Source organism: Rhinoraja longicauda, chromosome 12 (assembly GCF_053455715.1).
Source record: "Rhinoraja longicauda isolate Sanriku21f chromosome 12, sRhiLon1.1, whole genome shotgun sequence".
NCBI classification, from domain to species: Eukaryota; Metazoa; Chordata; class Chondrichthyes; order Rajiformes; family Arhynchobatidae; genus Rhinoraja; species Rhinoraja longicauda.
The window spans coordinates 23,130,740-23,145,101 of NC_135964.1; the positions used below are offsets into that span (position 1 = coordinate 23,130,740).

Below are 14,362 nucleotides of genomic sequence, written 5' to 3' on the forward strand. Positions count from 1 at the left end.
TTCTGGAATATACCCAACTTGGAATTTCCTTACGAAGTGATTAACTCAATTCAAATATGCATATATTGAAATTGATCAGAATTGTGCCATCCATGCAAATATTATATTGCACTTATTTCTCATTATCTATCCAGAAGCAATGCGGTTTTGTGAGTGTATGCAAATTTGAAATCTAGATTGCTGTACAGCAGTCAGTAGCACCACCTGAAATGTATATAAGTACCGGCATCTTTTCGTCTCCAAAAATACACTGTCCAGAACAATAAATGAACACAAAACAGACCAGTGCAAAGTTTAGCTGCACTGTAGTGCATAGTTTCCTTGATCAACCAAGAATCATGGTGTGGCGTGATTGTCTATCAGACGACCTGCTGATTATATTTACTCCCTCTCTCTAATGCACAGCATTAAACAATATTATTCCCACTTTAAATCTATATCAAAATAAGCCATCTGCCTTGTGTCAACCCAGTGAGGATTGGCTGTGGTTATTGTGTTTTAATTTTAACCTAAGCAAACCTCTACATCCAGAGAAGCCATAAAACCCAAAACATTCTCTCTGACAGTATATCAGTATAAAGATAAACAACACTTCAGCAGAACCTCACATCCACAAAGTAATATTTTAATGCAGTGTGCAGGGTTGAGCAGGTCAATGTAAAAAAGACTGAAGGCAGCAAGCAAGAGATGACATTGGCAGGTAATGAGAACTGATGGTCAACACTAATGGTGGGAACATGATCTAATCTGTCAAAACAATGCAAACACAATAAACTAATAATTGAGGCACGTTTCTAAAACTAGGAAAATCGTTCCAAGTAGATAATTTCCTAATGTGTAGTTTTATATGGAAAAGAGATATAAATTACTTTGTGCACAATATCTCACACATTGATAACATTCAAATAACACAATGCACCTACACAGAAATTTCAGAAGTCTTAAACAGAAAGCTTGAGGGCCTACTTTTTATATATTAATGGCAGTTTCAAGGTATGAGAATACAACTTATAGATTCACGGAGCTAACAGCAGTTATTCCGAGGAAGGGTAAAATTAGCTTTGGGAATCAGGTGCACGACTGATCACTTTCAACTTGCAACTTGATTTCATCTTTTCGCAAAGGAAATGTGTCAATCAGTGTAAAGAGCTCAGCAGCGGTGACTGGGAAAGGATAACGCTCCTTGTCCATACCAAACTTATCAACAAGGATCATGTTGAAGCTTGACTGTGAAATCCGGAGCAGCAACCTGTCAATTAAAAACAACATAGATGACGGAAAAACTTAAAGTTTGGATTAGTTTGGAGACACAGCATGGAAACAAGGCCACTGGGCAGCCGAGGTCATGCCGACCATCGATCACCCAAACACACTATTTCATTGTTATGTTATCCCATTTTCCCATTTACAGCGGCTAATTAACACGGTAGCGCAGCGGTAGAGTTGCTGCTTTACAGCGAATGCAGCGCCGGAGACTCAGGTTCGACCCTGACTACGGGTGCTGCACTGTAAGGAGTTTGTACGTTCTCCCCGTGACCTGCGTGGGTTTTCTCCGAGATCTTCGGTTTCCTCCCACACTCCAAAAGACGTACAGGTATGTAGGTTAATTGGCTGGGTAAATGTAAAAATTGTCCCTAGTGGGTGTAGGATAGTGTTAATGTACGGGGATCATTGGGCGGCACGGACTTGGTGGGCCGAAAAGGCCTGTTTCCGGCTGTATATATATGATATGATGATATGATAACTCTGCATGTCTTTGAGATGAGGAAGGAAACTTAAGCACCCGGAGGAAATCCACACAGTCACAGGGAAAATGTGCAAACTCAACACAGACAGCACCCAAAGTCAGGATCAAACTCGAGTCACTGGCGATTTATATAGAGCAAATATATAGACTAAAAACTAAATGGACTCCCTTCCCATCTTGACAACTTTTAACATTTTTGTCACCTATCAAATTGATATCAAAGCAGGGTAACAGCACCAGAGACCCGGGTTCGATCCTGACCACGTGTGGTGTCTGTGGAGTTTGCACATTCTCCCTGTGACTGCATGGGTTTCCTCTGAGTGCTCTGTTCTCCTCAACATCCCAAAAATATATGCATGTAGGTTCATTGGCCTTTGTAAACTGGCCCTAATGGGGAGGGAGTGGATTTAAAAGTGGGATAACATAGAACTAATGTGAAAGGGAGATCGATGGTCAGTCTAGACTTGGTGGGCCGAAGGGCCTATTTTCATGCTGTACCTCCAAACTAAAATAAACGAATGCTTTCTCATTATAATTTTTTTAAATATTTCTGATGGCTAAACAGCAGATTGGGAAAATGAATGCTGACATTGCATTTGCCTTCCTTACTACCGAATATTTGTTACATGGAGTTAAATTTATCTTTGTTAATTGTAGTTAAGAGGGGATGGGGGAGGGGGGGGTGTTAAGGCGGGGAGTATAAAAAGATAGTAGCTTGAAAAATCGGACAATCATATACATAAATAAGCATCTTGCACAATCTCTTATCAAGGAAATAAAGGGTGTTTTACTCCCTGCTGAATTGCATGAAATACTCCTCACAAAGATGCACTCATTGAGAGCAGTTGTGGATGTTATGAGTGAGAGTGAAAGAGAACTCCGAATGATGGCATGATTGTGGATCCTTGCCAAGGTGTTGTTGGGCACCTCATTGCAACTCGACCCGAAACATTGGAAACGTTGTCAGTCCATTCCCTCCCCAGAAGCTGCCTGACCCGCTGAGTTCCTCCAGCACTTTACTTTTTTGGACGTGCTACCAGCTGATGGTGGCACTTCCCTAACTCTTGAACATGAGAGGGTGAAATGGAGAAGGGAGAAAAACGATCACTTTGTAGTGACCTACACTGAGAGTGTAGATTGTTCAATGAAACAAACACATCAATTACAACAAGCAACAGATAAAAGACTATATGGTTGTAACTGTCTCAGGATAAAACATGTCTTTTTCATTATTCCTGTGGTCAATCCTCAATCATTTGAAAAATATGTTGACCATATTTAAGAACAACATTTGATGCATTCTTTGGAGAACCAATTTAAGTCTGAAACACACAACTCTCTCCTGAAGCTGCGGAAAACTACTTGCAATTGTGGTATAAGAAAATAACTGCAGATGCTGGTATAAATCGAAGGTATTTATTCACAAAATGCTGGAGTAACTCAGCAGGTCAGGCAGCATCTCGGGAGAGAAGGAATGAGTGACGGTTCAGTCTGAAGAAGGGTCTCGACACGAAACGTCACCCATTCCTTCTCTCCCGAGATGCTGCCTGACCTGCTGAGTTACTCCAGCATTTTGTGAATAAATACCTTCGATTTGCAATTGTGGTATCTTACCTCAGTTGTAACACAAGGAACGGTGTCAGGAATTGTTCTCGTATCCTCCCTACTAACACAGGGTAAACGCCAACTAGTTCTATGACTGTCACATGTCTCAAGTCAAATCCACATATACCTTGCTGCAAGGAATCAAAAGAAATATTTTTCAACATGTACAAAGCAAATTTTATACAAAGTTTCATATGTTTAAGCTCAATAATTCAGTCTTCCAGTCAAAATCTACCATCCGCTTCTCTGGGCAAGAATTTGCCTAGTTTGCCCATAACCAAAAATTAAATTCTGATATAAAACTCAAAGGATTGCAAATTTAAAACATTTATATCGTCAAATTTCAAGTATACCTGTTAGTTTTATTTTAATTTTATTATTTAGTCAATTTCATTCTGAAATATGCAATGCAATCTGTATTCTTTTTAAGGATATACTATCTGTAATATGCAACAGATATACACTCCAAATGCAAACCAGACATTTTGCGAAAAATAATTTCCTTACTGCACCTCTAGGTCTTTCAGTAAATAAATCTATGCCTTCTGTTAATGAACGGTTCTATATAGGAAAGATGATAAAATAATACTGATTTAATGGGTGGCACAGTGGCCCAGCTCTGCTTCACAGTGCCAAAGACCCAGACCCACACCGACCTCGGGTGCTGTCTGTGTGGAGTTTGCATGTTCTCCCTGTGACTGCGGAGATTTCCTCTGGGCACCCAGTTTCCTCCCACATCCCAAAAGTCGTGCTGGTTTGTAGGTTAATTGGCCTCTTTAAGAAAAGCTGCCCCAATGTGTAGGGAGTGAATGAGAAAATGGGATAAGAGAACTAGTGTGAACGAGTGTTTGGTCAGTGTGGACTTGGTGGGCCGAAGGCCCTGTCTCAATGTTGTGGCTCTAAACCTTCATTTTAAATATCCTGAGGGTGAACAGTCTGTGACATAGGTAAACTGAAGAGCAAGGTCTTGCAGGCAAAAACCTATGAAACTATAATGAGATTACAAAGCAGGCCATCTCTGCAAAACAACACATCATTTAATGGGATAGACTAAGAGGGTGCACAATAGGGAGCAGGTTAATCATATAGTGCATCTGTGCAAACCCTTGAAAAATAGTAAACAATATTGGTAAACTCCAGCTGCACAAGGCCATGTGGGAATATGGTGTTGTGGAAGGAACCAAAGCCCGGGTCAGCCACATTACAAGGTGCCCAAGGCTGATAAGTTTAATAGAGAGTCAATGTGCCAAAAGATCCATAAAACATATTGTGGTCTTGGAAAATAAATAGTCAAGGGATCAAGGTAAAATCTACATACAATGTGTTGAGAAACAGTAGCAAATTCACGTTGACTGTTCCAAAGCTAATGAATGGGAAATATACCTAGAAGCTAAACTACAATATACTGTGTAGGAAAGAACTGCAGATGCTGGTTTCCACCGAAGTTAGACACAAAGGGCTGGAGTAACTCAGCGGGTCAGGCAGCATCTCTGGAGAAAAAGAATGGGTGACATTTCAGGTCTGAAGAAGGGTTCAGATCCAAAACACTGAGTTACTCCTGCAATTTGTGTCTATCTTCAACATTAATGGTTGTGCCAAACTACAGAGCAGTGATAACATCACTAACAGCATGAAGCTGCACTATTGTTTAAAACCCATTAGTTCCATTAACGTCTTTCGAATAAGGATATGTCCCACCCTTATTTAGCGTGCCTGATATGTGATCTCAGACACAAAACAATTTGTCCGATTCTCAACTAAACTCCAAAACATACAAGCTAATCACGCAACTCAACGAGGGAAAATATAAACAATGAACACCACACCCTGAAACAAATATAAATAGGATGAGCCACCCTTGGTGATACAGACTGCAGCATTAGCAAGGGGCCTTATTTTCCAATGACCAGCAAGAAGGGTCCCGAACCAAAACGTCACCCATCCTTTTTCTCCAAAGATGCTGCTCGGCTCGCTGAGCTACTCCAGCACTTTGTGTCTATCTTTGGTGTAAACTTGTATGTGCGGTTCTTTGTTCCTAAAGCTGCCCAAACTGATTGGCTCGGGCTGTGCAGTATGGGAATTTTCTAGTGCTAGTATCTAGTACATAAGTGCTACCCCCAACCCCAATTCTCACTGTAGTTTCACAGTGGGCAGGAGGAGGAGACAGGGGAGCAGCTGGAGATGGGAGCTCGGCAGAGGAGTTAGGTAAAACATTAAACAATGCAGCACAGGAACTGGCCCTTTGTGCCGAACATGATGCCACGGTAGACTAAACTCATTTGCCTGCACATGATCCACAGCCCTCCATTCCTTACACACCCGTATCTCCATCTAAAAGCATATTAAACGGCACTATACTAACTGCCTCTACCACCATCCCTAGCAGCATATTCCATGCTCCCACTGCTTTCTGTGTAAAAAACATCTTGCCTCACATGTCTCCTTTAAACTTTACCCTTCTGACTTTAAACCTATTCACTCTATTCTTTGACATTTCCACCCTGGAGAAATACGGTTCTACCCATCCACGCTATCTCTGCCTCTCACCATTTTATATACTTCTAAGTCTCTCTTCAATCTCCGGTGTACTAGAGAAAACAATCCAATTTTGTCCAACCTCTCCTTGTAGCTAATATCACCAAATCTAGGCAGAATTTTAGCAATCTATTCCTCGCCCTTGCAAAAGCCTCTTCACTCTTCCTGTATTGGAGTGACCAGAAGTGAAAATGCAGCCTAACCAAAGTTTTACAGAGCTACATGATGACTTCCTGACTTATACACAATTCCTCCAATGAAGGTGCCATATGCCTGTACATTCGACTTTCCAAAGTGCAGCACCTCACACTTGCTCGGATAAAACTCCATCTGCCATGTTGTGACATACAGCTGGTAACAGGTACAGATTTGCCCCCTGCCATTCAGCTGGTGGGTGCACTGACCAGTAGTAGGAGCAGTCTGCTGATGCAAGGACCAGGAGGTTCTGCTGTTCTGCCACACTCCACGGAACTCAGCAGCACAACTGGATGCCCAAAGAAATGGCATGGGATAAGTCGGAAAACAGGCAATTGGTCACCAACGGATGTCCCTTCAACTTCCTGTCACGAAAGCCCATAGGTTCTGGAGGGCTTTCTGAAGGTTTGGATCAATGCCAAAGAGAGGGATAAATTTCCAGTGTGCTCAGGAGAACTTACTTTATCAGTACATTTCAGGCCAATAAAGTTGCAGGCCTAAATGTAATAAAAAGGAACTATAGATGCTGGATTAAAATCAAAGACAGACACAAAGTACTGGAGTAACTCAGCGGGTCAGACAGCATTTCTGGAGAAATCTGAAGAAGGGTCCCAACCTGAAACGTCACCTATCCATTTTCTCCAGAGATGCTACCTGACCCGCTGAGTTATTCCACCCTTTTGGCTCTAAGGTAGAAGGCCTCCTCTCTTTGTTTTCTTCCTCCCAAACCCCAAGCCCTGCAATCAGTCTGACAAAGGGTCCCAACCCGAAACGTTACCTATCCAGAGATGCTGCCTGAGCCACTGAGTTACTCTGGCACTTGGTGTCTTTTTTGGTAAACCAGCATCTGCAGTTCCTTGTTTCTACATCGTTGAAGACATTCCCAGGAAGTTGTCGAACACACTGATACAGTAACGGTACAATCAAATGAGATGACAATTAGATCAGCAGTTCAAGATAATGTTCACCCTGTGCACTCAGCTAACGTACAAATACAAGGGGTCTTTCAATGTGTAACCAACAAGAAAGCAATTGCATGCAATTGAGTAAAGGCAAAAAACATTTTGACCAGCAGATGCAAAGTAGATACAGAAGAACCATGTGTTGAACGTGTACTGGTATCACATGAGGATACAATACATTTGGGCAACAGTTGGAAAACAAGAGCTCTTGCCATCAGCCTGTTTAATTGGGGCCAAGGTGAACAATCAAACACATAATAGCAGCTTACAAAACAGCATGAGAAGACAGAGAAATTATAAACAACGACACAAAACGTTCGAGTAACGCAGCGGGTCAGGCAGCATCCTTGGAGAACATGGATCAGTCGAAAGAAGGGTCCCAACCCAAAACGTCACCTATCCACATTCTCCAAGGATGCTGCCTGACCCGCTGAGTTACTCCAACACTTTGTGGGGTTTTTTTGTGAACCAGCATCTTCAGTTCCTTGTTTCTATACGATAAACACTGGGTGATGGGCAAACAAAATAGGGGACCTTTTTATTGCAATATGTTCACTGTCAATAAATTCTTTGAAGTAAGAGTCAGTATATTGTAATGAAACTTGTAGGTAATCTTGTTACAGTGAACTGGTTGTAGTTAATGACGATCACATTACCTGGTTTATTCCGAGCTGAAATCGATAGTAGTGTTCGGCAGCAGTAGGAGTGGATATGATCAGTAATCGACGCTTCTCATAAAACTGCTCCAGGAGTGCAGCTGCCGTGGGGACACGCACATTGATGTTCATGGCTGCATATTAAGAAGGAATCATATACCAGACTTAAAAGTTGGACCACAAAAAAAAAACAGAAGCTAGCAATAAACAGTGAAAGATGGGCACCACTAACCTAGGTGAAATAAAAGAAAATAATTATGAAGTACTTGTAATTTAAGTTGTGTTTTTAACATGGTCTGCATGAATGGATGAATCTCCTTCCAATCAATTTACAGAATTTTCCCGATGTAAAATTAATTCTTTACATTACTCTGAACCATTTTCTCAAGGGTATATGTAAACAACGTGTGTTGTTCTGCTGGCATAGAAGTACAATGTTGAGTTGAATTATTCATTGAATTATATAACAATTTTGAATGTTTCTGAACAAAGTGTCTTTTAATATGAAAATTGCATCCCTTCTGCTCTGCTGCAAAGATTTAGCATTAAAACGTGTTTGTACATACTTACGGTCTAATTCTCTTGATTTATACAAGCAAAAGTTACAAAGCAAAATTTTCAGAAAATCTTATGTAATAAGACAACACATTATCAAATACATTTTGACCTCAGAAATCTGTTGATGATCAACAAGTCATGGCATTACAATATGATACTAGAGCACTGTTGAAAGATTCGGAATGCATTGCTAATGGATCAGCTATGATATTGATAACACAAAATCAATGATTATGGGATTTTATAAGTCTAAGAGCATGATATCTATCATGCAGTGCCATGAATTATTCTGCTTTTGCATCACAGTGTGTTCTTGCAAAGGTAAAATTTAATCAAAGAAAATGCATAGAACAATTGCTGATCAGATACCGATTATTCTTCAATGAAAATGCCTTATTATGAAATTAAAATCCACTCAGTCAGATTTTAGTGCATGTTGGGTGTCAGGATTGGAATCTGATTACTTGAAAGGAAATCAACCTGAAACATTAACTTTGCTTCCCTCTCCATGGACTGTGTCCAAAAATGTCTTTTGGATAGGTAGGTGAGCAGGAAAGGTTTAGAGGATTATGGGCCAAATGGGACCAGTTTAGATAGGGCATCATGATCTTGAGATGAAGATGGACACTAAATGCAGGAGTAACTGAGCAAGCCAGGCCGCATCTGTGGAGAAAAAGGTTGGGTGATGTTTCAGGTCGAGACCCTTCTTCAGACTGAAAGTAGGGGGTGGTGGTGGGAGGCGAAGAGCTGGAGGCGAGAAAAGACAAGGACAAATCACAAATCACCTCAGGCAGGGGGTTTCCCCCCATCCCACTCCTACTTTCACTCTGAAGAAGGGTTCTGACCTGAAACATTCCCATCTTTTTTCTCCATCGATGCTGACTTACTCTAGTGCTTTGTGTCTATCTTTGGAATAAAGCCGCATCTGCAGTTCGTTGTTTCTACGCATGGTCTTGGCACGGATGAGTTGGGCCGAAAGGCCTGTTTCCATGCAGTGTGATTCTTTGACCTGCAGTGTACACATGTTGTATTTTCTGTTATAATTGCATCTTTAAGATTGTTTCAAGATATATTGTGGTTCTTCCATTGTACACTATATATTTACAAGTATATAAATGTACACACACAGGTGCAAACATTTTGATCCTTGATCATTTTTACCTCGTTGAAACATACAGAATAGTCAAAGGCTTGGATAGAGTGGACGTGGAGAGGATGTTTCCACTAGTGGGAGAGTCTTGGACTAGAGGTCATAGCCTCAGAATTAAAGGACGTTCTTTTAGAAAGGAGATGAGGAGGAATTTCTTTAGTCAGAGGGTGGTGAATCTGTGGGATTCTTTAACACAGAAGGCTGTGGAGGCAAAGTCAGTGGATATATTTAAGGCAGAGATAGATTCTTGATTCGTACGGGGTGTCAGGGGTTTGGGGAGATGGTAGGAGAATGGGGTTAGGAATGAGAGATAGATCAGCAATGAGCGAATGGCGGAGCAGATTTGATGGGCCGAATGGCCTAATTCTACTCCTATCACATGATCTTATGATCCTACAAGAACTTGTTTCTCACTTACGCGCACAGATGGGGGCAGACGCCGACCAAGCCAGGTTGTACTGACAAACACTTGCTTTGCTTCCTCTCAGTTCATAGCCACCCATGCAATTAAACTCGCAGGTGGCCCCATAGTTATCGCCATCACTGGTACATCTGACATAGCCGTTATCTGGCGGATTGAGCTTCCCACAGCGTCTAACTGGCAACAAAGATAATTCAAAGTACAGTTATCATCATAGAAATTAAATGCACTGTCACTCAATGTCTTTAATTCATTTTCAGAAAACAAACATATTTATAGGTTAACAAAAAGGAGTCACAAAGTGCTGGAGTAAGTCAGTGGGTCAGGCAGCATCTCTGGAGAACATGGGTCAGGGCGCCACAGTGGCGCAGCGGTAGAGTTGCTGCCTTACAGCACTAGAGCCCGAGTTTGATCCTGATTATGGGTACTGTGTGCAGAGTTTGTACGTTTCTCCTGTGACAGCATGGGCTTTCTCCGAATGCTCCAGTTTCCTCCCACACTCCAAAGGCATACAGGTTTGTACCTTCATTGGCTTTTGTAAAGTTGTAAATTGTCCCTAGTGTGTAGGATAGTGCTAGCGCAAGGGGTGATCACTGGTCTGCCCGGACTCGATGGGCCAAAGGGTCTGATTCTGCGCTGCATCTCTAAAGTCTAAAGTAAAATAAGTGACTTGAACTAATTTTGAAAGCTTTTGAGAAAGAGGTACATTTAAAAGAGTAACCTTGAAGAAGAAGGAGGGAGTTATTGAGAGGCAGAGAGGTTCCAGATAAACTAAAGTAATTCCAGAACTTAGGCCAAAGACTGCCTTGGACACAACAGACAATGTTAGGGCAATGGAGATTTATGATTTTGAAGCCAGAATTGGAGGAAAGCGAAGACTAGTTTATAGTCTGGTGATTTCTGTTGGGGATGGCACAGTGATACAGTTAGTGCTGCTGCCTCACAGTTCTGAAGACCGGGTTCAATCCTGACCTCTGGTGCTGTCTCTGTGGATTTGTATGTTCTCCTGTGACCATGTAGGTCTCCTCCATTTACTTTGGCCTCCTCTCACATCCCAAAGACATGCAGGTTGGTAAGTTGACTGATCACTGCAAACTGCTCTCGTAAGTAGATGAGTGGTAGAATCGGGTGCAAATTTGATGGGAACATAGAGAATAAAATGGGATTAGTGCAAATGGGTGGATGATGGGCCCAGGAGCCCATTACTGTGCTGAATTACGTGCCAAGGAGCAGAATTATGGTCATTTGGCCCATCGAGTCTACTATTCCTATCAAGGAGAGCAAGCAAAACTATGTCAACTATGGACTGGACTTGGAAAATGACGCCAAACACTACGTCTCTTGCATGCGGGCTCAGTAGACTATTTCTGTGCAATTGCTAATTGGGGATGTTATGGCAATACACTACTGGAGCGTTTGTTAGAAAAGAATTTCACTGTGCCTTTAATTATATTAAAGAACCACTGAACATTTGAAGAGGCAGCAAGCGACTGAGGGGAAGAAAAATAGAAAATTATGTTCAATGTTTGTGGTTTTTAAATGTATTATATCTACCACTGATAATTGTACAAATATATAATGATTAAAAACACTTACCTTCCACTTTAATTGTAAATCTGCATGAAGCCTTGTTACCAGCCCTGTCAAACACAGTGTACTGAATTTTATGTTCACCTTCGGGAAACTGTGAACGAGGAGACCGACCCTTCAGTACTACGCTGAATTATTCCAAAAAGAAAATGTGATTATCAATATTGTTAAAGTTTGCCAAGACATATTTAAATTAAATTTAACTTAATGAAACAGTGCACATTTTCAGTTTATTGAGAACTTATATTTATTAACTGAAGATCAGCAGTAAGAAGAGACTTGGAATAAACCGCCACTATTATTAGTCTATAACCTGCGGTACAGTATAGAGGGACATTGTGGCACTATGTTAGGAAGTTTCAGGAAGCTATCTTGCACAATTTTAGTAACCTGGATCTCCAATAAGTGGGATGCATTGTCCTGGAGTGTGTTGTGCTTCCTTAGTGTTGTTGGTGTCTGTCCACAAATCCAGGAAAGTGGACTGTACTCCATCACATTCCTGATTCCCCACAATACCCCATCTCTGACAACTCCTGCAGCCACAGTGGTTTTGTAACTTGCCCAGTTAAGTTTCTGTTAATGGTGACTCCCAGGATGTTATCGATGGGAGGTTGAATAGTGGCTATGCCGTTGAATTTCAATGATTTGTATAAATTGCTCAATAATGGCCAGACCAATTCATCATCTGATTTTTCTTTTCACATTCTTAATTGGCTGATTAATCTCCAACAACTGAAATTAAATAAAGTAGAAACAAAGAACTACAGGTGCTGGTTAATGCACAAAGTGCTGGAGAAACTAAGCAGATCAGGCAGTATCTAAAATGAGTGCTCAGTTAAAATGGATCCTCAGAGAAAATTACTCCATAATAGTTCCCAAATGAATGACCAATTCCAATGGCTTCTCATGTAACAGCAGAAAGAGGGTTCGCCAACAGTCCATGAAAAGTTATTAATTAACATTCAAAGATAACTACTTTTGTCAACAGAATTGTGAAACACACTCAAAAATTTCACTCATTCATCCCTATAGATGAAAAACAAACCGTACATCTCTCAGAAACCAGGTATCAGGTAAATAAGAGCCAAATTCAATTTGGGGATTGAGGCTTATGTATGTACAGTTAACAGTTTATAATAACACTAGTTAAAATGTTTATAACATTTTAATAAAAATGTTATCTGGTGATATTATAAACTGTTAACTGTACATAAGCCTTAATCCCCAAATTGAACTTGGCTCTTATTTCTCAAGTAACACACAGCACAATATTTGTAATTTTACAAATATTAGATTAACAAATGTATCACATCTCTTTGAAACTTTCATTTCCTGATTGTTGATAAATCCAAATTTGGCCCTCTGATTCCCTGCAGAGTGAAAGGCTAATTCCCATATAAATAAAACACAAGATCCATTATCCAAATGATGCAAAATCAACCCGAGACAAGAACTTCTTACGCAAAATCCTAAATCTGCACATGCAGACTATTCATTCCTTTCACTTTCATTAAAGATAACGAGAATGGAAAACAGGGGATGAGAGAAATCACCTTGCACCAGACTTTGGTAAAGTGCTGGAAATTATGCAGAAGGTCATGGAAGAAGGCATTTAAGAATTATATTAAAACTGGCCGAAGTCAGCATCATATTACCAAAGATAAATCATGTTTGCCAATTTTATTTTGAGTAATAAGACTAGCAGTAGACCACAAGGGGAGCAAAGTGGTACAACTATTAAAGCTGCTGCCTCACAACTACAGCGACCTGTGTTCATCCCTGACATTTGGTGCCTTCTATGTGAAGTTTGCAAGTTCTCCATGTGATCTTTTGGGTTTCACCAGGGTACTCCTGCTTCCATCAACCTTTGAGGCATCTTTTCTACTCTATGATCTTACTGATCAATGTCAATTGGCATGAGACTCAGACTGTGATCAAATGATTATTTCTTCCATATTTCTGCTTTTCAATTCTGACCGTAGCTGCTCTCGGCAGAAATTCATTCTTCATCTCACCAACGCCATTGGTACCTACAGGGATCCCAGCACCTGGATATTTTCCCCTTCCACTCCACATTCCTTCTCACCCCTTAACCCTAACAAAGTGTCACAGCCAATGGTTTAGGTTTATTATTGTCACATGTACCAAGCTACAGTGAAAAGCTTTGTTTTGCATGCTATCAAATTAGATCAGATAATACTACACATAAATACAGTCAAATCAAACTCAATACCAGCAACGGGGAAGATATAGAGTGCATAATATATTTCTCAGCATTGCAGTGCATCGGTTCCAGAGGCAATGAGGCTGCCTCCTCACAACTCCAGCAAACCATGTTTATGCGTGACCTCCAGTGCTGTCAGTGGGCAGTCTGTACATTCTCCCTGTGACCTTGCAAGCTTCTGCCCTGCATGTCCCCCCTCCCGCTGACCAAACAGGTTAGAAGCTGGTGGAATAATCTGTAAATTGCCCCCAGTATGTAGGCGAGCGATGGAACATGAGGGAGTTGATAGGAATGCAAGGAGAATAAAATGGGATTTGTGCAGGCTTAGTGTAAGTGGAAGCTTGATTTTCAGCAAGGACTTGGTGAGCTGAAGGGCCTGTTTCTGACTGTAACTTAGCACAAGAGAGGTAACATAGCAGTCTTATACACAGTCATGGCTGCAGAAAATAGTATCTAGACACCTTATTATATTAACTCCGCCACTGCTACATTTTGTTTCAGTGCCGCAAGCTGAATGGTGTTCAGTGCAGTGATAAATTTATTCATGCTCCCTGCGATCTTTGCTCTTGTCCACATTGTCTATAAGACCCTATTGAACAAACGCAAAGGCTAAGGCTTCAAAGTTACACCGAAGAAACATAGATGCAATAAATACTGCCCATGTTTGAGGTTGTGTAATAAATATGCATTGCAATTCCTGAAACTCTACTAAAAAATAA

The 14,362-nt window shown here is 40.9% G+C and overlaps 1 protein-coding gene across 2 annotated transcripts in view; it reads right to left on the minus strand.

Annotated features, from left to right (window-relative positions):
• Positions 1 to 640: 640 nt before the first annotated feature.
• The window catches only part of srpx (sushi-repeat containing protein X-linked), a 59,552-nt gene continuing 45,830 nt past the window's right edge, over positions 641 to 14,362 (minus strand). For both annotated transcript variants that reach the window (XM_078408692.1, XM_078408691.1), the window contains exons 6-10: positions 11,426 to 11,547; positions 9,827 to 10,006; positions 7,701 to 7,834; positions 3,362 to 3,483; positions 641 to 1,249 (exon numbers count right to left, since the gene is read on the minus strand). In XM_078408692.1, the coding sequence (XP_078264818.1) occupies positions 1,069 to 1,249; positions 3,362 to 3,483; positions 7,701 to 7,834; positions 9,827 to 10,006; positions 11,426 to 11,547 (739 nt within the window). In that variant the 3' untranslated portion in view covers positions 641 to 1,068. The remainder of the gene's footprint in view (positions 1,250 to 3,361; positions 3,484 to 7,700; positions 7,835 to 9,826; positions 10,007 to 11,425; positions 11,548 to 14,362) is intronic.